General features: G+C 41.4%; 2 protein-coding genes across 4 annotated transcripts in view; one reads left to right on the top strand and one right to left on the bottom strand.

The window, feature by feature from the left end:
• tlcd4a (TLC domain containing 4a) overlaps window positions 1-25,133 on the bottom strand; it is a 204,468-nt gene that overhangs the window by 102,004 nt on the left and 77,331 nt on the right. The window lies entirely within an intron of this gene.
• The window catches only part of alg14 (ALG14 UDP-N-acetylglucosaminyltransferase subunit), a 107,016-nt gene that overhangs the window by 19,020 nt on the left and 62,863 nt on the right, over window positions 1-25,133 (top strand). For 2 of the 3 annotated variants that reach the window (XM_073062732.1, XM_073062734.1), the window contains exon 3: window positions 7,858-7,980. The exons of the other annotated variant lie outside the window; for it this stretch is intronic. In XM_073062732.1, the coding sequence (XP_072918833.1) occupies window positions 7,858-7,980 (123 nt within the window). The remainder of the gene's footprint in view (window positions 1-7,857; window positions 7,981-25,133) is intronic. 3 annotated transcript variants of the gene reach the window in all.

The following is a 25,133-nucleotide window of genomic DNA, read 5'->3' as shown; positions in this document are numbered from 1 at the left end:
ACGTAAATATATGTGAATGGCATACGGTATCATGCACCACGTCATAAGTGTGCACCTTGCCAAAAGTAATAAATGAAGTACACAAGTTTATTGATGATTGTCCCATGTTTTACTTTTGATTAGTTTTGGAGTTACAAAACATAACAAATCCTAATCCTAAGGACTTTCTACAGGGGCACAATTGAGAGTATCTTATCCGGCTGCATCACTGGTGTGAACTTCCCACTATTCAGGACATTTACAAAGACAGGTGTGTAAAAAGGGCCCGTAGAATCATTGGGGACCCGAGTCACCCTAACCACAAACTGTTCCAGCTGCTACCATATGGGAAACGGTACCGCAGCATAAAAGCCAGGACCAACAGGCTCTGGGACAGCTTCTTCCACCAGGCCATCAGGCTGATTAATTCATGCTGATACAACTGTATTTCTATGTTATATTAACTGTCGTGTTGTATATACTGTTTATTATAAATTACTATAAATTGCACATTGCACATTTAGACAGATGTAACATAAAGATTTTTACCTCTCATATATTAAGGATGGAAATAATAAAGTCAGTTCAGTTCAATTGGTAAAGTGTAAAATAGAAAATATTACTATAGTTACTATAAGTTGCTATATTTGTTGGCCACTTTATTAGGTACAGCAGTGGAACCCAGCGTAGTTTTCAGCAGAGATGCTCTTCCACACACCATTGTTGGAACATATGATTAATTGAGTTACTGTCGCCTTCCTGTCACCTTGAACTAATCTGGCCATTCTCCTCTAAACTCTCTCACCAACAAGGCGTTTTTGTCCACATAACTGCCACTCATTGGATGTTTTCTGTTTTTGCACCATTCTCTTTAAACTCCAGAGACTGTCGTACGTGGAATTGTCAGGCAAGCAGTGGTTTTTGAGATTATCAAACCACCCCATCTGGAGCCAACAGTCATTCCACAGTCAAAGTTACTTAGATCACGTTTCTTCCCCATTCTGATGTTTGGTCTGAACACCAACTGAACCTGTCGACCACGTCTGTGTGCTTTTACGTATTGAGAAGCTGCCACATGATTGGTTGATTAGTTATTTGCATTATCGAACTGATGCATAAATGTATCTAATGAAGTGGCCACTATATCTAATAAAGTGTATACTATAAGTTACATTAAAAAAGAAAAAGTGCAAAAAAGGAATAGTCAGGTAATGTTAATGGACTATTCAGAAATCTGATGGTGGAGGGAAAGAAGCTGTTCCTAAAAGGTTGAGACTTTCTTGACTTGTGTCCAAATGACGGACTTCACATTACAGAAAACTGCAATAGAGTTCATCTTCTAGTAACAAAACCCTCACCTGTAATTCAAGTGTTACTAATACTCAGGTCAGACCTGGATCTATCACCACGCACTCCATGACTGAAATCTTCAGCAAATCAAACAGTATATTATGAGCTGTTTCTATGTAGGGATTGAAGGATTCCATCTTTTAATGTCTACTGTAGAAATGTTGGATTCAGTTGGGCTAGAGGTACAAGAGCCTTATTAGAACACCACCAGGTTCAAGAACATTTATTACCCTAACACCAACAGACTCTTGAAGGGGCATGGATAACTTCACTCATCTCAACTCTGAACTGTTACCACAATCTAAAGTCATTTTCCAGGACTCTTTAACTCATGTTCTCAGTATTCTTTATTTATTTTATTTGCACAGTTTGTCTTCTTTTCCACATTGGTTGTTAGTCAACACTTGGTTTATGTATAGTTTTTCAAAAGTTCTATTGTATTTCTTTATGTTCTGGCAAATGTATGGAAGGAAATTATCTCAAGGCGACACATACATATTTTGATAATAAATTTACTTGACTTTGACTTTGAGATGTCTGCTGGTGGAGAACAATGTGGGGACTGTGCAGAAACATAATCCGGGTGCTGTGTGAATTGAAATGAAGGAATAGTCAGGGAAAGTGGAATTGGAAGCATATTTGTTTGTGTCCTTTGCTCTTGATTGTGGCCATGAGTTTATTCATAGAACATCCACTAGAAATCAGATCATTGTATTCCCTTTTCCTGTTTGGAGCAGGTCAGGACCAAGCCTAAACTTTATACAAGGACTCTGCAATCCAAGTTAGTTATCCTTGTGTTCTAATCTTTCTTCATCAAAAAAAAAACACACTTGGCTTCAGTTTCCTGTGCATCAGAGTACAGAAGGTCAAGTGTGTGTGCATGTGTGCGCGCTGCTTCTTGGGCCAGTAGGCCTTGTTTAATTTCTTGAGGATGGAGGAGCAACACCTCATATTCTGTCTGGGTATCCTCCAACCTGATAGCATAAACATCAATTTCTCGAACTTCTGCTAATTTGCCACCCCCCACCATTCCTCATTCCTGTCTCCCTCTCTCACTTTATCTCCTTACCTGCCCATCATCTCCCACAAAGAGCACCTCCTCTTTGCCTTTCTTCCATGGTCTTCAATCCTCTCCTGTCAGATTTCCCTTCACCGGCCCTTTATCTCTTTCAGAAATCGACTTCCCAGCTCTTTATTTCATCCCTCCCTCCCCCTCCAGGGTTCACCTGTCACCTACCACCTTGTACTTTGCTCTCCCCTCTCCCCACCTTCTTCCACTGAGTTCTCATCTTCTTTTCCTGCTGCTGAGTTCCTCCAACATTTTGTGTGTTGCCTTCTTGAGGATGGTTGAAGTTAATTCAGCCAAATGTAAAATGGAATTGCATTTTCTTATCCCAAACTCGCTTTAGTCAAAAGAATCAAATTGTTTTTTTCCTTTCAAAAATGAAAAGGAAGTTGAGGAGTTAACAATGTTACTCCTGGAGTATTGAGAGTTCAGCAATTTGCTTTGAACCATGCCAAACATGCCTGCTTTCATGAACTTATCAACTGTTGTGGAGTGGTTTTAAATATATGTGGGCTGCCTTCCAGTCTATGCATTTTAATCTTTTTTAAATGTATTATTGGCATATTTATGTGATATATTTTCCAAGTCATAACACACAGATGTGCACACAGTGTCAAGTAAGTGTTTGCTTCAGTTTAGGCAGGATTAGAGGCAGGGATAATTCAATCAGAGCTTGTGAAGACGTTACTCATTTTAAAATTGTGCTTTCTGTCCTTATTTATATTCCCATAAGAAATTCTTAATTCCACATTAATAATTGGAACGGGTTATAATCTTTCTCAGTAGTCTAGTGTTGAAACAGCAATGTGTTTACTGAAGGGGAAGATTACAATCGCCATGTGAGAGGTTTAATCAATTCTTATTATAAATTTGGTTCTGTAACGATTGTCACAAAATCCAAATATCCTAAAGGGCACTATAGTCAGAAAAGAAGCTTTTGAAGCAAAATCACCTCTTTTGTGTAAGGAAAACTTATTTGTGTACAGCAAACTGCCACAAACAGCACTACGGTAGCAACCGTGTAATCAGTTAATGGTTAACAGATTGCCCAAAACTCCGAATGGTCTTTCTTGCTCTTCTGCATAGAAGTTTATAAAACTGCAGCAGCACAGAAAAGGCAGTAAGGCAGAGTTTTTTCCCCAGGGTGGAAATGTTGAATACTTGGAGGGCGTAGTTTTAAAGTGAAAGGAGAGATGGTTTAAATAGGAAGGTGGGACTGGTACAATTGGAATAGTTTGCAAGTGAATTGGGGGGTGGGGACCAATATCCTTTTAGGGAGGTTTGCTAGTGCTGCTCCAGGGCTTTAAACTGATGTTGTAGGGGCTGGGAACCAGAGTGCCAAGGCAGCTAGTGGAGTAGTTGTGGGGAAAATAAATGAGAGGTGGTTTTGTGTAACTGGGCTAGTAATCAAAATGACGAGATGAATGACCTAGAGACAAGAGTTAAACTGTATTGAACTGTTTCTAGCCTACTAGCATGAGTAACAGTCTTGAGGTTGCTATTCTGGAAGTCCTGTCCTTGAATGGCACCTAACTCCCAAGAGGTCACTTTGCAGGACCTTGATGTTCTCCTTGCCCTTGTCATTGGTACCGACATGGACCATGACCTCTGGCTGCTCACACTCCCCCATAGACTTGATCTGAGATGTCCCTAACATTGACAACCTGGGAGGCAACATACCAATTGGGAATCTCACTCTTGTTCACAGAACCTCCTGTCTGTTCCTCTAACCAATGAATTAATCTCCTTTCCCTACTGCACTCCTCTTCCCTCTGCCTTCCCTTCTAAGTCACAGAGCCAGAGACCTTACTACTGTGGCTTTCATCTTGAATCCTGACAACCAAATCCTGCTTTTTTAATTGCCCCATTTCCTGGTACTTGTTTGCTTAATCAATGGAAGCATCATAGAGTAGTTAGTTATGTTTTGCAAGAAATAAATAATGTGTCTAGTACTAAATTTGTAAACCAAAAGCCCCACAATATGGCAAAACCTGAACAGTATATTGATTTATTAGGTACCTCCTCATTAACACGGTTTTTCCATGCACAGACCTGCCTCTCCCTGGATTTTCACACCATTCTCCATAAACTCTAGAGACTGTGCAAAAATCCTAGGATATCATCAGTTTCTAAAATACTCAAACCATCCCATCTGGCACCAACAATCAGTCCATGGAAAAATCACTTGAATCACATTTCTTCCCCATTCTAATGTTTGGTCTGATCAGCAACTGATCCGCTTGACCACGTCTGCGTGCTTTTATGCATTGAGTTGCTGCCACGAGATTGGCTAATTTGTTATAACGAGTACAGATGTATGTAATAATGTGGCTACTGACTCTATGATGAGTAGTGCCAGCAAATAGCATTTGCTGGGCATGCTCTCAGCAAAAGTGAATGTAACTCTGCAAATGGAAAAGGTGTTTAAATATTATTCATTGAAATAAATTGCCATAGCTGATTGCTCGCTCAAGGTTAGTACATTGGCAATAATGATACTGAAAGTCTGATTTATTTTTTGCTGTGCAACTTGTAAGCAAAGATCTCATTGTTAAGCCACTGAGATTGATAATGACTTAACAAGATGAATTATTAAAGTGAATTTTCAAACACACTGAAAGGAGGAACCAACCTGGCATGTGTCCAAGTGAAGATTTATTCTGAGACTGAAGTCCTGGATTGTCCAAAAAACAAAACTTTTTAAAATAAGGCACGTCATGCAATTATTTCAGATTTTCTTTTCAAATGACAGTAAACTTACGACTGAATGCTGAGCTGGATCTCTGCTATGCATGAAATACTGGACGAGTTAATGTTTGCCAGCGATCCACAGTTTTCTTCACATTTGTTTGAGATTTTTATGAGATGTAATGATGTCAGTCATTTGGTCGCTGTTCTGGATCACCCTGCTTTCCCAGGGGTAGCAGAAAGTTGCGTATTATGAGCTAAAAGAAGCCTTGAGGAAAAAGTGTTCCACGGTTCCTGTAGCTTAATGATGAATCATCAATTAGCTAACTTCTTGTTTAATCCTTTTGAATGCACACCCTTCTATTGGTTTCGCTCCAGCAGAGCTGTTAATGCATCACTGTCTTTGCATGCAATTTGGTACAGCTTTCCTGAGAGGAAATAATAGAGGGGGTAGTAATTAAAGAGGAAGGCAATGGTGGTTGCCACTGGTGATTCTGACTATTCTGATAAAAGGTGATGCTGACACTATTCTGATAAAAGGTGATGCTGACCAAGTGAAAGACTTAGAGTCTTTCTAAGATCTGGTAGCAGGAAAGAGACCTAGCAACGGAACATACATTTTTATTTGTAAAGACCTCTAATACTCATTGGAAAGAATATTAGAAAAGCCCTTAGAATGTAGAAATCTACTGCACATCACAGGCCCTTCGGCCCACAATGTTGTGCTGACCATGTAACCTACTGTAGAAACTGCCAAAAATTACCTTACTGCATAACCTCTATTTTTCTAAGCTCCATGTACCTGTCAAAGAGGCTCTTAAAAGACCCTATTGTATCTGCTTCCACCACCGCCGCCAGCATTGCATTCCACGCACCCACCACTCCCTCTGTGTGGAAAAAACTTACCACTGATATCCCCTCGGTACCTATTTCCAAGCACCTTAAAACTATGTCCCCTCGTGTTAGCCATTTCAGCTCTGGAAAAAAAGCCACCAGCTATCCACATGATCAGTGCCCCTCATCATCTTACACACCTCTATCAGGTCACCTCTCATCCTTCATCACTCCAAGGAGAAAAGGCCAAGTTCACTCAACCTATTCTCATAAGACACGCTCTTCAATCCAGGTAATATCCTTGTAAATCTCCTCTGCACTCTCTCTATAGTATCCACATCCTTCCTGTCGTGAGGTGACCGGGACTGAACACAGTATTTCTGATAAGGTGATAATAGCATGAGATGTATGTGAAGATACTGAGATGTTTTGTGTTAGTGAACCTACTCTCAGTTTGGTAACTGATTGGGTACACCTGGTTATTGCAAATACCTAATCAGCCAATCATGCCAGACTGGTTCAAGCTGACAGGAAGGTGACAGTAACTCAAATAACCATGCTTTACAACAGTGGAGTATGGAAGAGCATCTCTGAAAATACAACATGTCAGATCTTGAAGTAAGTGGGCTACAGCAGCAGAAGACTCCTATACAGAACCTCCTATGTGCAAATGTGGCCACTGAGTGTGTAAATGAGCAAGAATCAATTAATTTTAAATATTACATAAAACAGAGGAGTGAAAAGGTTGCAGTTCCTTTAGTTCAAGGAATTACTGTAACACATCAGAGAACTAATTAAGAAAGCCACTAATAGACTGAATCTATAATGAAGATGGATACATAAAGAGCTCTCCTTTATTTTCAAAGAGGTAAAGCAGTGTAGTGCAAGTACAATGTGTTATTAGGTTTCGTAATGACATTAGTGCCAGGCATTGGTGTACCTTGTTACAGCACTGTGCAAAAGTCTTATGCACATAAAAAAAATCTGTAAAGCGGAGATGCTCTTAAAGTAATAAAATGAGAAGTTTCTAAATATCAAAAATACTATAAAGAGCAGTAAACAGTAAAATATTAAATCAATATTTGGTGTGACCACCCTTTGCCCTTAAAACTGCAATTCTCTTAACAAACAAGGCAAAATCTTCAGATGACACACACAAAATTCTGGAGGAATTCAGCAGGCCAAGCAGCATCTATAGAAAAGAGAACAGTTGACGTTTTGGGCCAAGACCCTTCGGCAGGACTGGAGAAAATAGAGACAATTCTCTTGTGTACACTATTGTGCAGTTTTATAACAAAATCGGCTGGTAGGCTGTTCCAACTACCTTGGAGAGTTGCCACCATTCTGCAGGCTTTGGGTGTCCTGCTTGCTTCTGTCTGTCCAGGTAATTCCAGACAGCCCTGATGATTTTGAGATCAGAGCTCTGTGGAGGTCATACTATTTGAAACTATATAAAAAAATCTAGAGTGCCTAAGACTTTTGCACAGTCCTGTATTCAGGTTAAAACAAAGCCTACACTATAGTTTTGAAGCTCCTTCATCCTGTAAATATAACTGTGGTTACAGCTTATTACCACTATCAGTATAATACAAAATACATTACTCTCATTTTTTCTCCTCCCACAGGATCTTAAACATCCTTTCACTTTCAAATTTGTAATATGTGACTATTTTTCATCTTATCAGTAGAGCATTGATAATGATCCTATCTTTACGGTAAGCTTGTGGAACAAAATGGGTTAGAATGAGCCAAAATATAATGTTCTGGTCTAATTGTGATTCAGTGCAAACTTGGCAAGGGTTTGTAACTGAATCATGGTTAAATATATTTAGACTGAGTAATGTGAATATCTTACAACTATACAGTAGCTTAACACTTCTCACTAAACCTGGTGCCAAAAATTTTCAAAAGCAGTATCCTTCTTTCCACTTGTTTTGCAGTTTACCGTTCATCGGATTCCCCGTAGTCGTGAAGTTCGTCAATCTTGGGTGTCTTCAGTGGTCTCTACACTATTTGCCCTGTTGTATTCCATCCCACTGGTATTCCAACTTAAACCGGACGTGGTATGTATAGCCATCTAATGGTGGAATCTATTTCTGTGAGACCTTTATCTGACGTACAGGCCATATGTCTTGTTTCTACTTCAGTGTTTTTTTGGTGTGTGGAAATTTTAACATCAAACATTTTAGTTGTAAATCCTTGCGGAGTTGGTCGGTTGTAGAGAATATTGATGAACTAGATGCTCATGACATTAGTGTGACATAAGCAGATTTTTAGCTTAGCCCGTAGTCAGTAAATGACTGGCTAGATTTCCTTGTTTGACATGGCAAAACTCAAATTTCCAATTTCAAGCATTAAAAATATTACATAATTGCCCTGGTTAAGGGTGTGCAATGGTGTTTAATTGTGCAGAAAGCTCAGCAAGAAGATGGATTGTGCAGCCTGACTCCTCTCTACCGTCGACATTCCTTTTGGAGCTCTTAGCTTGAATCCAGTGTTATTGTGCATTCCCCATTTAATGCGTTTTCTTTAAATGGCTATTCTTCAATGCTCCCGCTTTTCAGTGATCCTTCACTAGAGCACGCAAGGCTTTCCCTCATTTAGAAAAATATTTTAATGAGCTTTTTTTAAAAGAAATACGAAGCACAGTTGATACTTTTATTTGTGTATATGAGTTTTACGCCCATAAAATCAACTATTTCCAATTGCTGAGGCCAGCTTGATCCAATAAGACTATGGAATGCCATTACTCCTGTTTGCATGCACTTTGATTCAGTTCATTGACCAAACAATAAAAATGATGATTGTTGTAATAAAGTCCTGTGACTTAAAATGCACCAATGTTTATTTTCCTTTGCCTGTGGCTTTCCAGACAAGGGGTTGCATTGATTATCAGCTGGTGGGAAAAGGAAACTCGTACAAAAGCGCCTGTAAAATCAGCAGAGTTGATCATTCAAGTTTGGGACTAGCTCGCTCTAAACTTCTTGTTCAAATGATACTGATGAATTCCATTGTGGGTAATGTGGTTTGTGACGGGATCACTGCCTTGTTGAAGTTTACCATTTTTCCATCTGATCCGTCATTACCCCTCCTTGTCTCTTAAAAAGCACGGTAGGTGCAGATTAGTCCTCTTTTTGAAAGCGCAACTTGACTTTTTAATCTTTTTCTCTTTCCTCTGCGGTCTGTTTATTTTTGTCTGCCCAACGTGCTCTTCGTATGTGTTCTACTTTGTTGCATTTTCTGCAAGTTTCACCTTTAAATCTGCATTGGTCTGGTGTACGTGAGCCCCTGCCACAACAATAACACAATTTATTTAGCTATGCCAGTTTCCATTTAGACGTAACAATTTTGTTCACGCTCACTTTCACACCTGACTGCAACTCAGTTGTGTCTCTGCTGTTTCCATTGATACAGTTATTTCAACTGCTCTTTTAAATGTGAGTCGGGCTTCATTTAGGAGCCGTTTTTGGAATTTTTCTTCCTTGCTACCACTGTTAAGTTTTGTAACTCCAAAATATAAAACTAATTGAAAACAAAAACACTGAGGCAGGAATATGTACTTTAGTTTTGTTTTTACTTTAAATGAGGTGTGAAAGTGTGATGCAGTGGTTTGATGACGTATGCCATTCACATATATCGTACATATAACCATTATGAATTATATAAACAACAAAGAATTCTTCTTCATACAACACATTTACAATATTACTCAAATGTTACTGAAATATTAAATATGCAGTAATTCCTGTTCTGTTTAAATTTGTTTCTTTATTCTTTCATCTATATTCCACTCATTAAGATGCATTAAAAGTTTAACCCCAGTGCAGTTAAATGGGAACAACACTCATTGGTCTCCTGAGAGAAAGAAATCCTTCTCGAGTCTGTATTAAGTGGACAATCCCTCATTCTGAATCTATGCCATAGAGTTGTTGGTTCCGTCATGAGGGAAAATATCCTTTTCACATATGCTCTGATAGACCTGCTCTCATTTTTATATATGCCAAACTAGGCAAGATCAAACTTTCTTCCTGGAACAATTTCTTCTCTAAAGTAATTATCTTAGTAAGCACTCCCCAAGTTACCTCTATTGCAACTAAGCTCCAATACTCATCACTTCGTCGTGGTCGTGAGGCTTGTGAGTTCCTGAGATCCCAAGAGCGATGCTGTCTGGAATTAGCCGTCTGGCTCTTAGTTCCTTGTAAGGTCACCCATGGCAATAAGGACAAGAGGGAGGTTCCCGATAAAGAGCGATCAAACCGAGGCCTCAGTGGTGTATGTAGCTGGCGGAGGATGATCCAATATCATATCAGGAAGCCTGCAGCAGTGAAGGATCCCCAATCATCCTGTTTTCCATGCCACTGGACCCTGACCCCAGTCTGTCAAGGCCCATGTGGTGGCTACCCATGCATTTAAAAAAAGTCACGCACAGGGATTTTCCACTAAGGGAATCCAGACTGAAAGCAGATTATGTGAGTCCTGGATGGTCCTCTACAGCCACTGGAGAACCCACCAATAGACAAACCCCTTAGGAGAATATCACACCTAACTTGAGTGATCGCACTACTGCAACTATATCCTGATGTGAAATAGAATATGGTTGAGCCTGGTGCCTCAGATGCTGTCTCACCAATCCTTCTTTCACACCCCACACCCTATAAAGGCCAAGATCCCACAGCTTTCCGAATTACTTTCTGCACCTGTACTTGAAAATTGTGCTTCATGTAGAAGAATACTCAGAACCCTCTGTAAACAACTGAGCATTTTCTACACATTACCTGAAGAATTTTTTTTCCTGCTTAACTTTTCCATATACTGCAGACTCTTTGTGCCCTGCTCATAAGGAGCTTTCCCACCATTTTTGGTACCATTTGATGACTGTACAGTCAATCCCTTCATCTTAGCCATTCCAGAACCTTGAGCAAAAAACAAACTGCTGGAGGTAGTGGTCCAGATGAAGGGTCTCAACTGGAAGCATCGACTATCCATTTCCCTCTCCCATTCCTGCCTGACCCTCTGATTTCCTGTATTTGTTTTATGCTCCAAATTCCAGCATCAAGATTGCAGATGTAGTGGACAGTGAAGAGTGTGATCATGACTTGCAGAGGGATCTGCATCAGCTGAATTGAATTAACTTTATTACTTACATCCTTCATGTACATGAGGAGTAAACATCTTTACGTTACGTCTCTGTTCAAATGTGTAATTATAGTAATTTATAATAAATATTATGTACAGCAGGATAGTCAATATAACATAGAAATACAGTTGTAACAGTGTGAATTAATCGGTCTGGTCTGGTGGAGCAAGCTGTCCTGGAGCCTGTTGGTCCTGACTTTATGCTGCAATACCATTTCCCGGATGGTAACAGCTGGAACAGTTTGTGGTTGGGGTGACTCGGGTCTCCAATGATCCTTTGGTTCCTTTTTACACACCTTTCTTTGTAAATGTCCTGATACTGGGAAGTTCACATCTACCGATGCGCTGGGCTGTCTGCACCACTCTCTGCAGAGTCCTGCGATTGAGGGAAGTACAGTTCTCATACCAGGCAATGATATAGCCAGTCAGGATGCTCTCAATTGTGCCCCTATAGAAAGTTCTTAAAATTTGGGGGCTGTGCCAAACTTCTTCAACCGTCTGAGGTGAAAGATGCGCTGTTGTGCCTTTTTCACCACACAGCCGGTATGTACAGACCAGGTGAGATCCTCAGTGATGTTTATGCTGAAGAACTTAAAGCTATTCACCCTCTCAACCCCAGATCCACTGATGTCTATAGGGGTTAGCCTGTCTTCGTTCCTCTTGTAAGCCACAACCAGCTCCTTTGTTTTTGCGACATTGAGGGAGAGGTTGTTTTTTTGACACCACTGTGTCAGGGTGATAACTTCTGGGTGATGAGATAGGCTGCCTCATTATTGTTTGAGATTAGGCCAATCGGTTTTGTGTTGTCAGCAAATTTAATTAGCAGATTGGAGCTGTGGGTTGCAACACAGTTGTGGGTAAAGGAGGGGGCTTAGTACACAGCCCTGAGGGGCACCGTGTGTTGGGAGTCAGAGGGGCAGAGGTGAGGGATCCTACTCTTACCCCCTGCTGGCGATCTGACAGGAAGACCAGGATCCAGCTGTACAAGGCAGGGTGAAGGCCAAGGTCTCTGTGCTGGAGGGAGTTATGGTGTTGAATGCTGAACTGTAATCCAAGAACAGCATCCCTCTTCTCCAGATGTGTAAGGACGGTATGTAAAGCTGTGGCTATTGCATCCTCTGTCAATTGGCTAAATAAATGGCCTGAAAAATATCAGATAGATTTTAATGTAGACAAGTGTGACGTTTTGCATTTAGATAAAACCAACTGGGGTAGGTCTTACACAGTGAACGGTAGGGCACTGAGGAGTGTGGTAGAACAAAGGGATCCGGGAATACAAGTACGTATTTCATTGAAAGTGGCGTCACAGGTAGTTAGGGTCGTAAAGAAAGCTTTTGGCACTTTGGCCTTCATAAATCAATGTATTGACTACAGAAGATTGGATGTTATGTTGAGGTTGTATAAGACGTTGGTGAGACCTAATTTGGAGTGTTGTGTGCAGTTTTAAGCACCTGTCTGAAGGAAGAATGTAAACAAGGTTGAAAAGGTGCGGAGAACATCTACAAGGATGTTGCCAGGTCTGGAGAACCTGTGTTATGACGAAAGATTGAAGGGGTTAGGGCTGTCTTTAGAACATAGAAGATTGAGAGGGTAGTTGATAGAGGTATGAAAATTTATGAGGAGCATAGACAGGGTAAATGCAAACAGACTTATTCCACTGAGGGTGGGTGGGACTACAATCAGAGGTCATGTCTTAAGAGTGAAAGGTGAAAAGTTTAAGGGGAACATGAGGGGAAACTTCTTCACTCAGAGGGTCGTGAGAGTGTGGAATGAACTGCCAGCTCTAGTGATCCAACCAAGCTCGATTCAACATTTAAGAGATGTTTGGATAGATACATGGATCGTAGGTATATGGAAGGCTATTGTCCAGATGCAAGTCATTGGGAATTGGCAGTTTAAATGGTTTTGGAATGGACTAGATGGGACAAAGGGCCTGTTTCTGTGCTGTCTCTATAACTCTATCTGCAGTATCTTTTTTTTCCTTCCATAACCTCAGTTCTGACAAAGGATCTTTGACCTGAAATGTTAACCCTGTTCCTCTTGCGACAGATGTGTCCTGACCCGCTGAACATTTCCTGCCTTTTCTGTTTTTGTTCAGTTTGTTTGTCAATCCATCCATCATACTAATGTATTACCCGTCCACCACCCACCCAACTCCCCTTCCACCCAGAACTATGAACCTTTACATTGGCCAGTAACCATATCTTGAATATGAACCAATCATTTTCTTCCACCTTACCCATTTTATACTTAAGGAAGATGAATGAATTAGTCAAGTACTGTTTCCCTTGCATAAAACAACGTTGACTCCGATTGATTTTATAGTGCTTTTGAAAATACCCTACAACTATTACCTAAATAATTCCTGCAATTCAATACTACAGATGTTCAGCTAATTTTCTCAGAGTTTCCTAATTTCATTCTCTCTGTCTCTCTGCTTTCTCTAATAGAAGCATTAATTTTATGGATTTCCAATCCTGTGGGGCATATTTGGAATCTAGAGAATTTTAGAAAATCACTACTAATATTTCTCCTGTCTCTGCAGTCATCAGATCCTGTGAACTTGTCAACCTTTTGTCCCAATAATTTCATTGTAACTTTACTGATTGCAGTTGTAAGTTCCAAGTTTTATATTCCAAGATTTTTTTTACAGTTATTAGGAATCTTTTCCTGTCTTCTGCCAATGAGACAAATGCAAAGTATTTGTTCAAAGTTCCTGCCGTCTTCTTACTTTCTATTTTTAATTCTCCGGTCTAATTCTCCCAGGGACTACGCTTCCCTTACAACGGTCTCTTTACACTTAATTTATTCAGTTTATATATTACTTTTCATACCTTGTTCTTATTTCTTGTCTTTACTGCTAGTGACCAGATATCCACTTGGAATCTACTTGCTAACAAGTCTGCTATTTGGGACCTTATTATCTATATTTAAAAGTTCATTAACCCACAGCCCTTATCAAAAAACATCATTTTAGTTAAACGTGATTTTTCTTTAAATACATGCTGGCTGATCCTTATTGTTCAATTCCAATTCAATTTTCTCTCTGATTGTCATTTCTGGACTTTTCCCAGTGACGTTAAACTGACAAGACCATAATTCCCAGATTAACCCTTTTTCTATTTTTCCATCATTTGAAATCCTCTAGCTCCCTGGCACCACCTCAGCGGGAGGGATAGTTTGCAGCCAACATCTCTGCCATATCTAACTTTATTTCCCTCACATTCTTTAATCCATCCTGTCATGTACATTTAAGTATGAGTAGTCTTCTCACTACTTTCTCCATATCTATTAACCTTGGCTAGCATCCAAGAAAATTCCTCATCTGTAACTGCAGCGAAGTTTGGTTCCTTGGCTAAGTGTACATTTAGTACGTTGATCGATGATTTTGCCTCCACTAGTAGTTCTCTGTTTTGGTCTCTAGTAGGTGACAAGGCTCCCAGGGTTGTTGGCTGCACCTTTTCACGAAAAGGTGCATTCTGCACAACAGATTTCTGAGGCAACCACACACAAGATGCTGGAGGAACTCTGCAGGTCAGACAGCATCTTTGGAAAAGAGTAAATAGTTGATGTTTCAGGCCGAGATACTTCTTCAGGACCAGATTTCTTAGACAATTTTTTTTTCTTGTCTCAGATAGTATATTTTTGAGGGTCCTTATGGCCCTTCCAATGCACCACCCTGAAATCCCCCTGATTTAATCTAGCCTAATCACAAGACAATTTACAAAGACCAATTTACCTACCAACCAGTAAGTCTTTGGTCTATGGGAGGAAACCAGAGCACCCAGAGGAAACCAACTCGGCTACGGGGAGAATGTACAAACTCCTTACAGACAGCTGGGGGAATTGAATCCTGTTCACTGATACTGTAAAGTGTCGTGCTAACCACTACGCTATCGTGCCCCTCCCCTCAATTTTCTTATTTCTTAGCAGAACTGTGCTGAAGTGCTCGGGAATTTATATGGAGCTCTTATTTTTTGTCACATTTATATTTCAATTTCCAACCTTGAAACAAATTCCAGATGAATGAAACAATATCTAATGTAGCTTAGACAGGATTGAGGAACTTGTCAAGGTATTTATTATGTTAGAGATACTTTGTAAATAGAAGTTGTTAACATTACGTATATTAATAACGTGATCCATTTCTTGCATGGTTTGAAATGTACACTTGAGAATCATGTTACCATTAAAGGTGTGTGAAACTTAGTACTCATTGTAAAATATTAGTCTGGAAAATATCCCTTGAGTACTTAGGCATTGCCGTCTGAAGAGTACGAATAAAAATAAGGACCACACATGTAACTAAGGTCAGTTGAGATTACGTTTGCTGCTTTCTTTACATCCATGGATGCTGTTGATTCTTGACAGAGGTTTGGATTTTGAGTCCTTACCAAATGACATACGAGTCTTGGCAGGGCTTTTGGCAAGTTATCTGACCACAGGGAGACCCTGTAGCCAAACACGGCTCTTATTCGCACTTAACCTCCACACAGAGACTGAAGAGATTTTTGAATGGGTGATATTGTAGCAACAGTTTTTCCTTTGCTTTGAGGAAGGCAGCTGACAACCCTTTGATGTTTTAAGAATAAGACATGGGAGTAGAACAAAGCCATTCATCCCATTGAGTTTGGTCCTCCATTTGTCATGGCTAATTTATTTTTCTTCTCAACCTCGTTCTGCTGCCTTCTCCCTATAACCTTTGCTGCCTCTACTAATGAAGAACCTATCATTCTCTGCTTTGAGAGTACCACTGGATTAAATTACTCATCTTGGTCTTCTTTGACTTTCTTGCTGTTGGACACAATCTCATTCTAAGCAGAGGGGCCCATGAAAGATTTAATTACTGGATATGCTTCATTTGCTCTGAATTTTCTTTTGCTGTTTTTGTGAAGTATGTACAGTGTATGTCACCATGTGCCACTCTGAAATGTGTTTCTTGTAAGTTTTCATAGAACAAGGAAATGCAATAGAATTGTTGAAAAACTGCACACAGACATTACTGACAAACATCCACTGTGCAGAAGGCACAAACTGTGCAAATACAGAAAAATAATAATAATAATAAATAATACTGAGAACATGAGTTAGAGTAATTGAAAATGAGTTCATAGGTTGTGGGATCAGTTCAGTGTCAAGGTGAGTGAAATTATCCCCACTGGATCAGGAGCCCGAAGGTTGAAGGGTAATAATGTTTCTGAACCTGAAACTGCAACTTGGGATCTGCTGAAAGGAAGTTTCCCAAGGTGTTTTAACCACTGTTGCACTATGGGAAGTGCATTTTGTGCAGAGCAGGCTCTCACGAGTTTATGCGTTGACCAACAAATTTGCTTTTTTTTTGTTAAACGAAAGTTCAGGGTGGGAAGAACTCAGCGGCTCCTCCCTACAGTGGTGCCAGGAGATCTTTTACATCTACTTGTCGAAGCAGAGGCTTAATATTTCATACTAAGGCCACCACATTTAGCTGTGTGGCTTCTTCAGTACCTCACCTCAGTATCTTATGTTGCTTGAGTTTCTGTTGGAGCTTCTAACCCAAAGGCAAGTATAGTACCCTCTGAAGTAAGTTGGCTCATTGTAAGCCTTAACCCTGGGACTTTTGGTTGATTAATGGTGTGATTTAATACTTCCTTCACACGCTCATACATTCAACTTTGTTACTTTTATTAATCGCTCCATACTAAACGTACTGTGGAATGAAATTAGCTGTTGATATCCTGTCAGTAAGTCAACAATGGTGAATGGGGCACAAATTAGACTTTGATCTGTGGTATCCTGGGGGATTTTACTTCTCTCCAGCAAATAATAACTGCTTGCCACAGTGCTGGATAAAGAAGAGAATGGTTCTTTCTACTTAATGGCTATTTTGTGAACGTACTGGAAAATGCAGGTGTTGACAGTATTGACTTGAGGGTGGTCTGACTTGCTGAAATGTATATGTTAGCAGATGAATTAGGAGTATTCATAGGCCACTCCAAGACTGTTCTGCCCATCATTGGTCAGATTATAACCTCAACACTGCATTTACATCCACTTGTGATAACTTTTCACCCCTACGCTTATCAAATATCTATCAACCTCTTCCTTATTTCAAAACGTTCAATGACTCTTCGAAAAAGAGAATTCCAAACACTTACAAACCATTGAGAGGAAAAAAGCTTCACCCTCCTGTCTTTGCTAAGAGGGGGATCGGCTTGCACTGGATCACCCTACAAGAGAAAAGGAACATCCTCTCCACATCCATCCTCTTAATATGCTCCAGAAACCTGTATGTTTCAATCAAATCTAGTCACCCTTAAAAATGACTGACCATTTCTCATAAGACGACCCCCTTATTCTGGATATGAATCTAACAATGCTTTCTGAACTGCTTCCAGTTTATGAACATTCTGCCTTGTATTGATCTCCCTATATTTTACACAGCTCTCAAGATGTGGTCTCACCAAATCTGTATACACTATACACACTAGATGTGATCTCACCAGGTTTCTCTGTAACCGAAGTGAAACCTTCCCTACTGTGCTTTCTATTTCTCATATAGAGTCATATGGGAAAGAAGCAGCCATTGTCTGAACCTTGCATGCCTACCATCGAATGCTCACCTATACTAAATTAATTTCCAGCGCTTTTTAAAAAAAGATTAAAATTAGTTTTATTTGTCACACGTACACCAAAACATATAACAAAATGTGTTGTTTGCTTCAAAACAAATCAACGAGGATTCTGCTGGGCAGCCTGCAAGGTGGCAAAGTAGCCTGCCCACAACTCACTGACCCTAGACGTATATCTTTGGAATATGGGAGCTTTATGTTTAAGGATACACATTGTATATAAAGGACAGGCAGGACGGCAGAGTGGGTGGTGTTGCTCTGTTGGTAAAAAACTGAAATCAAATCATTAGAAGGAGGTGACATAGGGTCGGAAGGTGTTGACTCATTGTGGATTGAGCTAAGGAACTGCAAGGGTAAAGAGACCCTGATGGGAGTTGTATACAGACCCCCAAACAGTAGTAAGAATGTGGGCTATACATGTCAAAAGGGCAATGCTACAATAGTCATGGGATACTTCAATATGCAGGTAAATTGGGAAAATCAAGTTGGTGCTGGATTCCAGGAGGGGGAATTTCTAGAGTGCCCACAAGATGTCTTTTTAGAATAGCTCATGGTTGATCCCACTGAAGGATCAGCTATTCTGGATTGGGTGTTGTGCAATGAACCAGAATTGATTAGAGACCTCAAGGGAAAAGAACTCTTTGGGACAAGTGATCGTAATATGACTGAATTCATCCTAAAATTTGAGAAAGAGAGGCTAAAGTCAGACATGTCAGTTTTATAGTGGAGTAAAGGGAATTACAGAGGCATGAGAGAGGAGTTGGCCAGAATTGATTGGAAAAGAACACTGGCAGAGATGACAGCAGAGCAGCAGTGGCTGCAATTTCTGGAAGCAATTCGAAAGGCACAGGATATATATATCCCAAAGAGGAGGAAGTATTCTAAAAGAAAGATGACACAACCGTGGCTAATAAGAGAAGTCAAACCCAACATAAAAGCCAAAGAGAGGGCAAAAATTAGTGGGAAGTTAGAGGATTGGGAAGCTTTTAAAAACCAACAGAAGGCAACTTAAAAAAGTCATTAAGAAGATAAAGATGAAATATGTAAGTAAGCTAGCCAATAATATTCTGAAAGAGGATGCCAAAAGTTTCTTCAGATACATAGAGTGTAAATGAGAGGCAAGAGTGGATATAGGACCACTGGAAAACGATGTTGTATAGGTAGTAATGCGGACAATGAAATGACAGACAAACTGAATCATTTTGCATGAGTCTTCACTGTGGAAGACACTATCAATATGGTAGAAGTTTCAGGTGTCAGGGGCCATGAAATGTGTGAAGTTACCATAGCTAGAGTGAAGGCTCTTGGGAAAATGAAAGATATGAAGGTTGGTAAGTCACCTGGACCAATTATTGTGCACCCCAGGGTTCTGAAAGAGGTAGCTGAAGAGATTGTGAAGGCATTATCTTTCAAAAATCATTACATTCTGGAATGGTTCTGGAAGACTGGAAAAATGCAAATGTCACTCTTCAAGAAGGAAAAGAGGCAAAAAAAAGGAAACTCTAGGCCAGTTAGTCTTAACCTCAGTGGTTGGGGAAGACATAAAATAGGCTGTAGTCAGCATGGTTTCCACAAGGGAAAATCTTGCCTGACGAGTGTGTTGGAATTTGTTGAAGAAGTAACAAGCAGGATAGACAAAGGAGAATTGGTAGATGTTGTGTACTTGGATTTTCACAAGGCCTTTGACAAGATGCCACACACGAGGCTGCTTAACAAGTTACCAGCCCATAGTATTACAGGAAAGATTCTAGCATGGATAAAGCAGTGGCTGATTGGTAGGTGGCAAAGGGTGGGAATGAAAGGAGCCTTTCCTGATTGGCTGCCGGTGACTAGTGGTCTTCCACAGGGGTCTGTGCTGGGATTGATTATTTTTATGTTATATATCAATGATTTGGATGATGGCATTGATGGCTACGTTACAAAGTTTGCAGTTGAAATGAAGGTAGCGGAGGGGCAAGTAGTTTTTGAGGAAGTAGAGAGTCTACAGAAGGACTTGGATTAGGAGAGTGGGTGAAGAAGTGGCAGATGGAATACAGTGTTAGGAGGTGTATGGTCATGCACTTTGGTAGAAGAAATAAAAGGGTTGACTGTTTTCTAAATGGAGAGAAAATACAAAAAACTGAGATGCAGGGACTTGGGAGACCTTGTGCAGGATTCCCTAAAAATTAATTTACAGGTTGAGTTTGTGGTGAAGAAATCAAATGCAATGTTAGCATTCATTTCAAAAGGACTAGAATATAAAAGCAAGGATGTAATGTTGAGACTTTATAAAGCACTGGTGAGGCCTCACTTGGAGTATTGTGAGCATTTTGGGCCCCTTATATTAGAAACTGGAGGGTTCAAAGGTGGGTTACAAAAATGATTCCAGGATTGAATGGCTTGTCCAATGAAGAGCATTTGATAGCTCTGGACCTGTATTCACTAGAATTCAGAAGAATGAGGGTGACCTCATTGAAATCTATCGAATAGTGAAAGGCCTTGATAGAGTGGATGTGGAGAGGATGTTTCCTATGGTGGGAGAGTCTAAGACTGGAGGAGACATTCTCAGAATAGAAGAGTGTCTTTTTAGAATGGAGATGAGGAGGAATTTCTTTAGCCAGAGAGCGGTGAACCTGTGGAATTCTTTGCCACGGGCAGCTGTGGAGGCCAAGTCTCTATGCATATTTAAGGCAGAGGTTGATAGATTCTTGATTAGTCAGGGCATAATGGATATGGGGAGAAGGCAAGAGATTGGGGCTGAGAGGAAAATTGGATCAGCCATGATGAAATGGCAGGACAGATTCAATGGGCCAAATGGCCTGATTCTGCATCTACATCTTGTGGTCTAATGGTCTTATGCTAACTTTTACAATAAACTATAATATACTGTTCTTATTTAAATACTTATGAAATATTGTGGCTGTCCCTGCCTCACTCTCCCTTCCAGATTTCAACTTCCCTTGGGTGGATACTTAAATCGTCAACTCCTCCCTCCCCTTAACTGTACACTCTTGTTCATGGATACCCATCCTAATCTATCATATATTTGCCTCATGATGTGGTATACTTCAAGGAGGAACCAACCCCTCAACCTAGTTTACTGCAAAAAAAAACTCGTCGTCACTGAAACATTCTATCCGAGGCCACATCCTGGTGAATCTCCTTTGCACTCCCTCCAATGTAAGCATATCTTTCCTATATTGCGGTGACCGTGACCTCAGATGACCCCACTAATGTTTTACAGAGCCGTAGCAAAACCACCATCCTCTTGCATTCTAAGTCCCAGATAAAGAATTCAAGTTTTTCCATCGGCCTTCCTAACCACCTTATCTCTCTGTGCTGCTCTCGTCAAGGATCCCACTGTTGTTGAGTGCTTCTTAGCATCCTACCACTTATTGTGTGAACCCTAGCTTTAATAGATCTCCCAAAACGCATCACCTCATATTTAAATTGATTTATATTTCACCTGCCTTTTCTATGGCCATCTTAGCAACACTCTGATGTTATTTGATAGCTAAAGGCTGTTGTTTGGACAAAAACAAAAATCCTTTATCGTGCTCTGCCCTGTATTACTAAGCCAATTTAAGACCCAATTTGCCAAATTGGCCTGGATCCCGGGAGCTCTTATGTTCTGGTCCACTGTCCCATGTGGGACCTTGTCAGAGATGTCACTAAACTACATGTGGCTATTTGAAAACAAGCTAAAAGTCACTGAAAGACTAAGAGAGGGAGTATCGCACTGTATGATGCACTTCCAAATAACTGAATTGAAAAAGTAAGTGTTAATCCTTTCTTACGAACCAACATTAAAATCATTCGACTCTTCCGTAATTCGTGTAAAAGTAATTCGATAAGATTCAAAGATGAGCAGTCAATTTAAAATGTGTGCTCCCGACTCAACCCCCCTCTCTCCATGCTGCCACGCTGGTGAACAGGTGACTATGTTCGTTGTATTTAACTGCCACCCAATTTCACACGCTGCCTGTTAACAGCTGCCCAAACCCTTGTGGAAAATAACGTTACCCTAGAGTGAGGATGGGCTAGATAGACAAGTACAATACAGACAATCAATAGATACATGGCTCTTCCACTGCACATGGTTAACATGGAAACAACTTTGTCATTTTCAAGATTAACTTATTGTCAGAAAGTGTATAAATCACACGTAGCCACAAAGCAAGAAAACCAAAAAAAAAGTAAAAATAAAAGTCATGCAATCAATTGAAGCGGACAACAGCAGTATTCCAAACGACAGCTGAGTCCTCAGACTGAATCGCAGAGTAGGCCCAAAGCCTCATTTATCAGTTTATCATATTAGCAGGCACAGTGCACAGCAGCCAGGGCAGTCTTCATAACCTCAGCGGGGAGAGCGAGTGAAATCTGCTCTCATCCCAACCGACACCCTGTCTTTTCAGTCTGCCTGGGCCGGCGTTTGATAAAACACACATACGCAGACTTTTCGAAGTATGTGTTAAGGACTCGAGGAGGTAGCTGTAGAAGGCAAATGAGGAAATAGTGCCAGAGAGCAAGGGGTTAATGTGTTCTGTTCAGCAAGTATAACAGCTCCTGTAAACGTGGAAGAGCTGGTGGTGTCAGTGTACCTTGATGTATCTTACTCACTCACAATCAAGGGAAACTGCTCGAGATCTGGGAGGAGAAGATCACCTTCTGTACTTAGAAACAAATGTTGCAATTCTGGGCTTAGACAAGGCAAAATTCCAAGACCTATCGTCATCACTGAATCCTGCTCCATACTCCATTCGAGTCGCAGCCCCTCGGAGGGGCCACCGTGGTGTAGTGCTTGGCACAATGCCGTTACAGCTCGGGGCGTTCTGGAGATCAGAGTTCAATTCTGTAAGGAGGCTGCACATGCTCCCCATGGAACGTGTGCATTTTCTCTGGGTGCTTCAGTTTCCTCTCACAGTCCAAAGTCCCACCGGGTAGGTTACTTGGTCATTGTAAATTGTACCATGATTACGTTAGGGTTAATCGGGTTTGTGGGGCTGCTGGAGTGGCTTGGCTGAAAGAGCGTACTTCAGCCCTGTGGGAACAGTTCACATCCGAAGGCTTGAGTGAAGTGGCCTGGTTTAACTACACATTGCCGCTGGTTGGTCTATGGTGTTATTTTAGTATTCTGCTGGGTGGCGCCATTTTGACTTGAAAACTGGGTTACAAACAGTTCTCAGGACCAGCTCCCCGTCGTAACCTGTGGAGGACCTGAATACTCGAAGCTCAAGTGGGACAAGTGTCAGGATTTTGGATTTGGACGGCATCTGTTAGTGTCGTGAGACCGTGGATCAGCGCCTGGAAAGTCTTGCGAGTGTCCCCTCCAGGGCACAGACCTGGGCAAGGTTGTATGGAAGACCGGCAGTTGCCCAAGCAGCAAGTCTCCCCTCTCCATGACACCGATGTTGTCCAAGGGAAGGGCAAGGGCCGATACAGCGTAGCACCAGTAACATCGCAGAGGTTGAAGGCAACATCGGACTGCCTTAGGGACTCCAGCTCCGGATTTGTCCTCAGGGTTTACTCCCGAAGCCTTTCCTGTAAGTGGGTATGACTGCAAGGCAGCGGAGGTTTGAAATCAGAGTTTTCCCTCTCTCGGATGGGCTGCCTTCCCAGGCTGACGAGCTCCATCTACCCGAAGCACTGGTTTTAAGGTGCCAGGACCTGCCTTTGCCCCTTCTCCTGTCAATGGAAACAGTTCCACCGGGCTTAGAGGCTAAGCCGCACGAGAAGGCCAGGAGTTGGACTTGGTTGTCAGAGGCTATTTGAGGTGCATGCCGTGAGGAGCACTTTCAGGTAGTGGGAGCTTGTCCCCACTGCCACTCCTCGGCTATTGTGAAAGGTCTTGTTTTGTGGCAGTAGTATAGTGTAATGCATCTTTAGAATTACTGCATTTTTAAAATAGGGCAACAAGAGAGCAAAATAGCAAAAGAGCTGCACGGATTTGTGACGGTTCCTGCTGATTGTTAGTGCAAAAGAGGAATCGCGGGGTAGCGTTCACGGATTCAGAAATCTGATGTCAGAAGGGAAGAAGCTCTTCCTAAAACACTGGGTGTGCATCCTCAGGTTCCTGTATCTCCTCCCCCCGGTAGTCATGAGAGCATGCGGAGGGTCCTTCATGATGAATGCTGCCCTCTTGAGGCACCACCTGTTGAAAATAGCCCTCTTGGTGGGGTGGCTAGTGTCCGCGATGAATACCTCTCTTCAGCCTCTTCTGACCCTGGGCGTTGGAGCTCCATGTCAGACGGTGATGCAACCAGTCAGAATGCTGGCCACTGTTTCCCTGTAGCAATCCCCGCCCATCCATCGTCACTAACTCTCAGGCCTCGACAGCAGGCCTGGCTGTGGTTTGTACCACCCATGTAATCCATTACTGCAGCTCACATAGCTTAAGCACTAGCTCCCAAGCTGGTAGCCCTCGCTGTCTGGTAGAGTAAGGGTAATGTGTGCTTGGGAACTCCACCATCCTTGGGTTCCCTAAACCATCCTGATTTGGAAACATGGATTACTCCTTTGTTTTATTGATGTCAGTGTCCTGGATGTTCCTGCCAAGCAGCGTTGTGGGAGTGCCTTAAGCAGTTCTCCACTGTAGCTTGTCACCAGCTCCTCAAAGTCAGTCAGGATGAGAAAGAGCCTGTCCTTGTGAGCCAAGTCCAAATCTCACGGGAAAAGAGACGTGGCATGCTGTGCTGGGAGCTGTACTAGGGTGCAAGATTTCCCATTGGCAGAATTGCCGGGCTCTAGTGATCAGAGTCTGAACCTACTCCCAGGGTCGTCAACGGTTTCTGTTAACATTGAGCTGTTTTTTATCCCTCATGCCTGTGAGCGAACAAAACAAAGCAGAAGTGACCCTGTGTTATGTTCATTTGGGTTTTGGAAATTTACCCTTTTATCATTTCCCAAAAATCTGTCATATGAAATAAAAGTTCAGAAGCACATTTATTATCAAAGTATGTAAATCATATACAATCGTGGTTAATTTTTCCCTCCACCTTCCCTCTTCTTGTATTCCCCACTCTGGCCTTTTAGCTCTTCTCCTCACCTACCTGTGGCCTCCCCTTGGTGCCCCTCCTTCCCTTTCTCCCATGGTCCGCTCTCCTCTCCTGTCAGATTCTTCCTTCTCCAGCCCTTTACCTTTCCCACCCACCTGGCTTCACCTGTCACCTTCTGGCTATCCTCCTTCCCCTCCCCCCACATTTTTATTCTGGCTTCTCCCCCTTTCCTTTCCAATCCTGATGAGTGGTCTAGGCCCGAAACGTCAACAGTTTATTCATTTCTGTAGTTGCTGCCTGACCTGCTGAGTTCCTCCAGCATTTTGTTTGTGTTGCATGAGATTAATCTTCTTGCAGGCACCCACAGGGAAACAAAGAAATACAAGTCTTGCAACTAATAAAAAAAAGAAAAAATCCTGAGAGTAAGAACTGCAGAGTCCCCTTGAGTGAGATCACAGACTGCGGAGTATGTTCAGTCCGGAGAGGAAGGAAGCTGGT

This window comes from Hemitrygon akajei, chromosome 12 (assembly GCF_048418815.1).
Source record: "Hemitrygon akajei chromosome 12, sHemAka1.3, whole genome shotgun sequence".
Classification (NCBI taxonomy): domain Eukaryota; kingdom Metazoa; phylum Chordata; class Chondrichthyes; order Myliobatiformes; family Dasyatidae; genus Hemitrygon; species Hemitrygon akajei.
The sequence above is the reverse complement of the archived record's forward strand: the minus strand, read 5'-3'. Positions and strand labels throughout refer to the sequence as shown.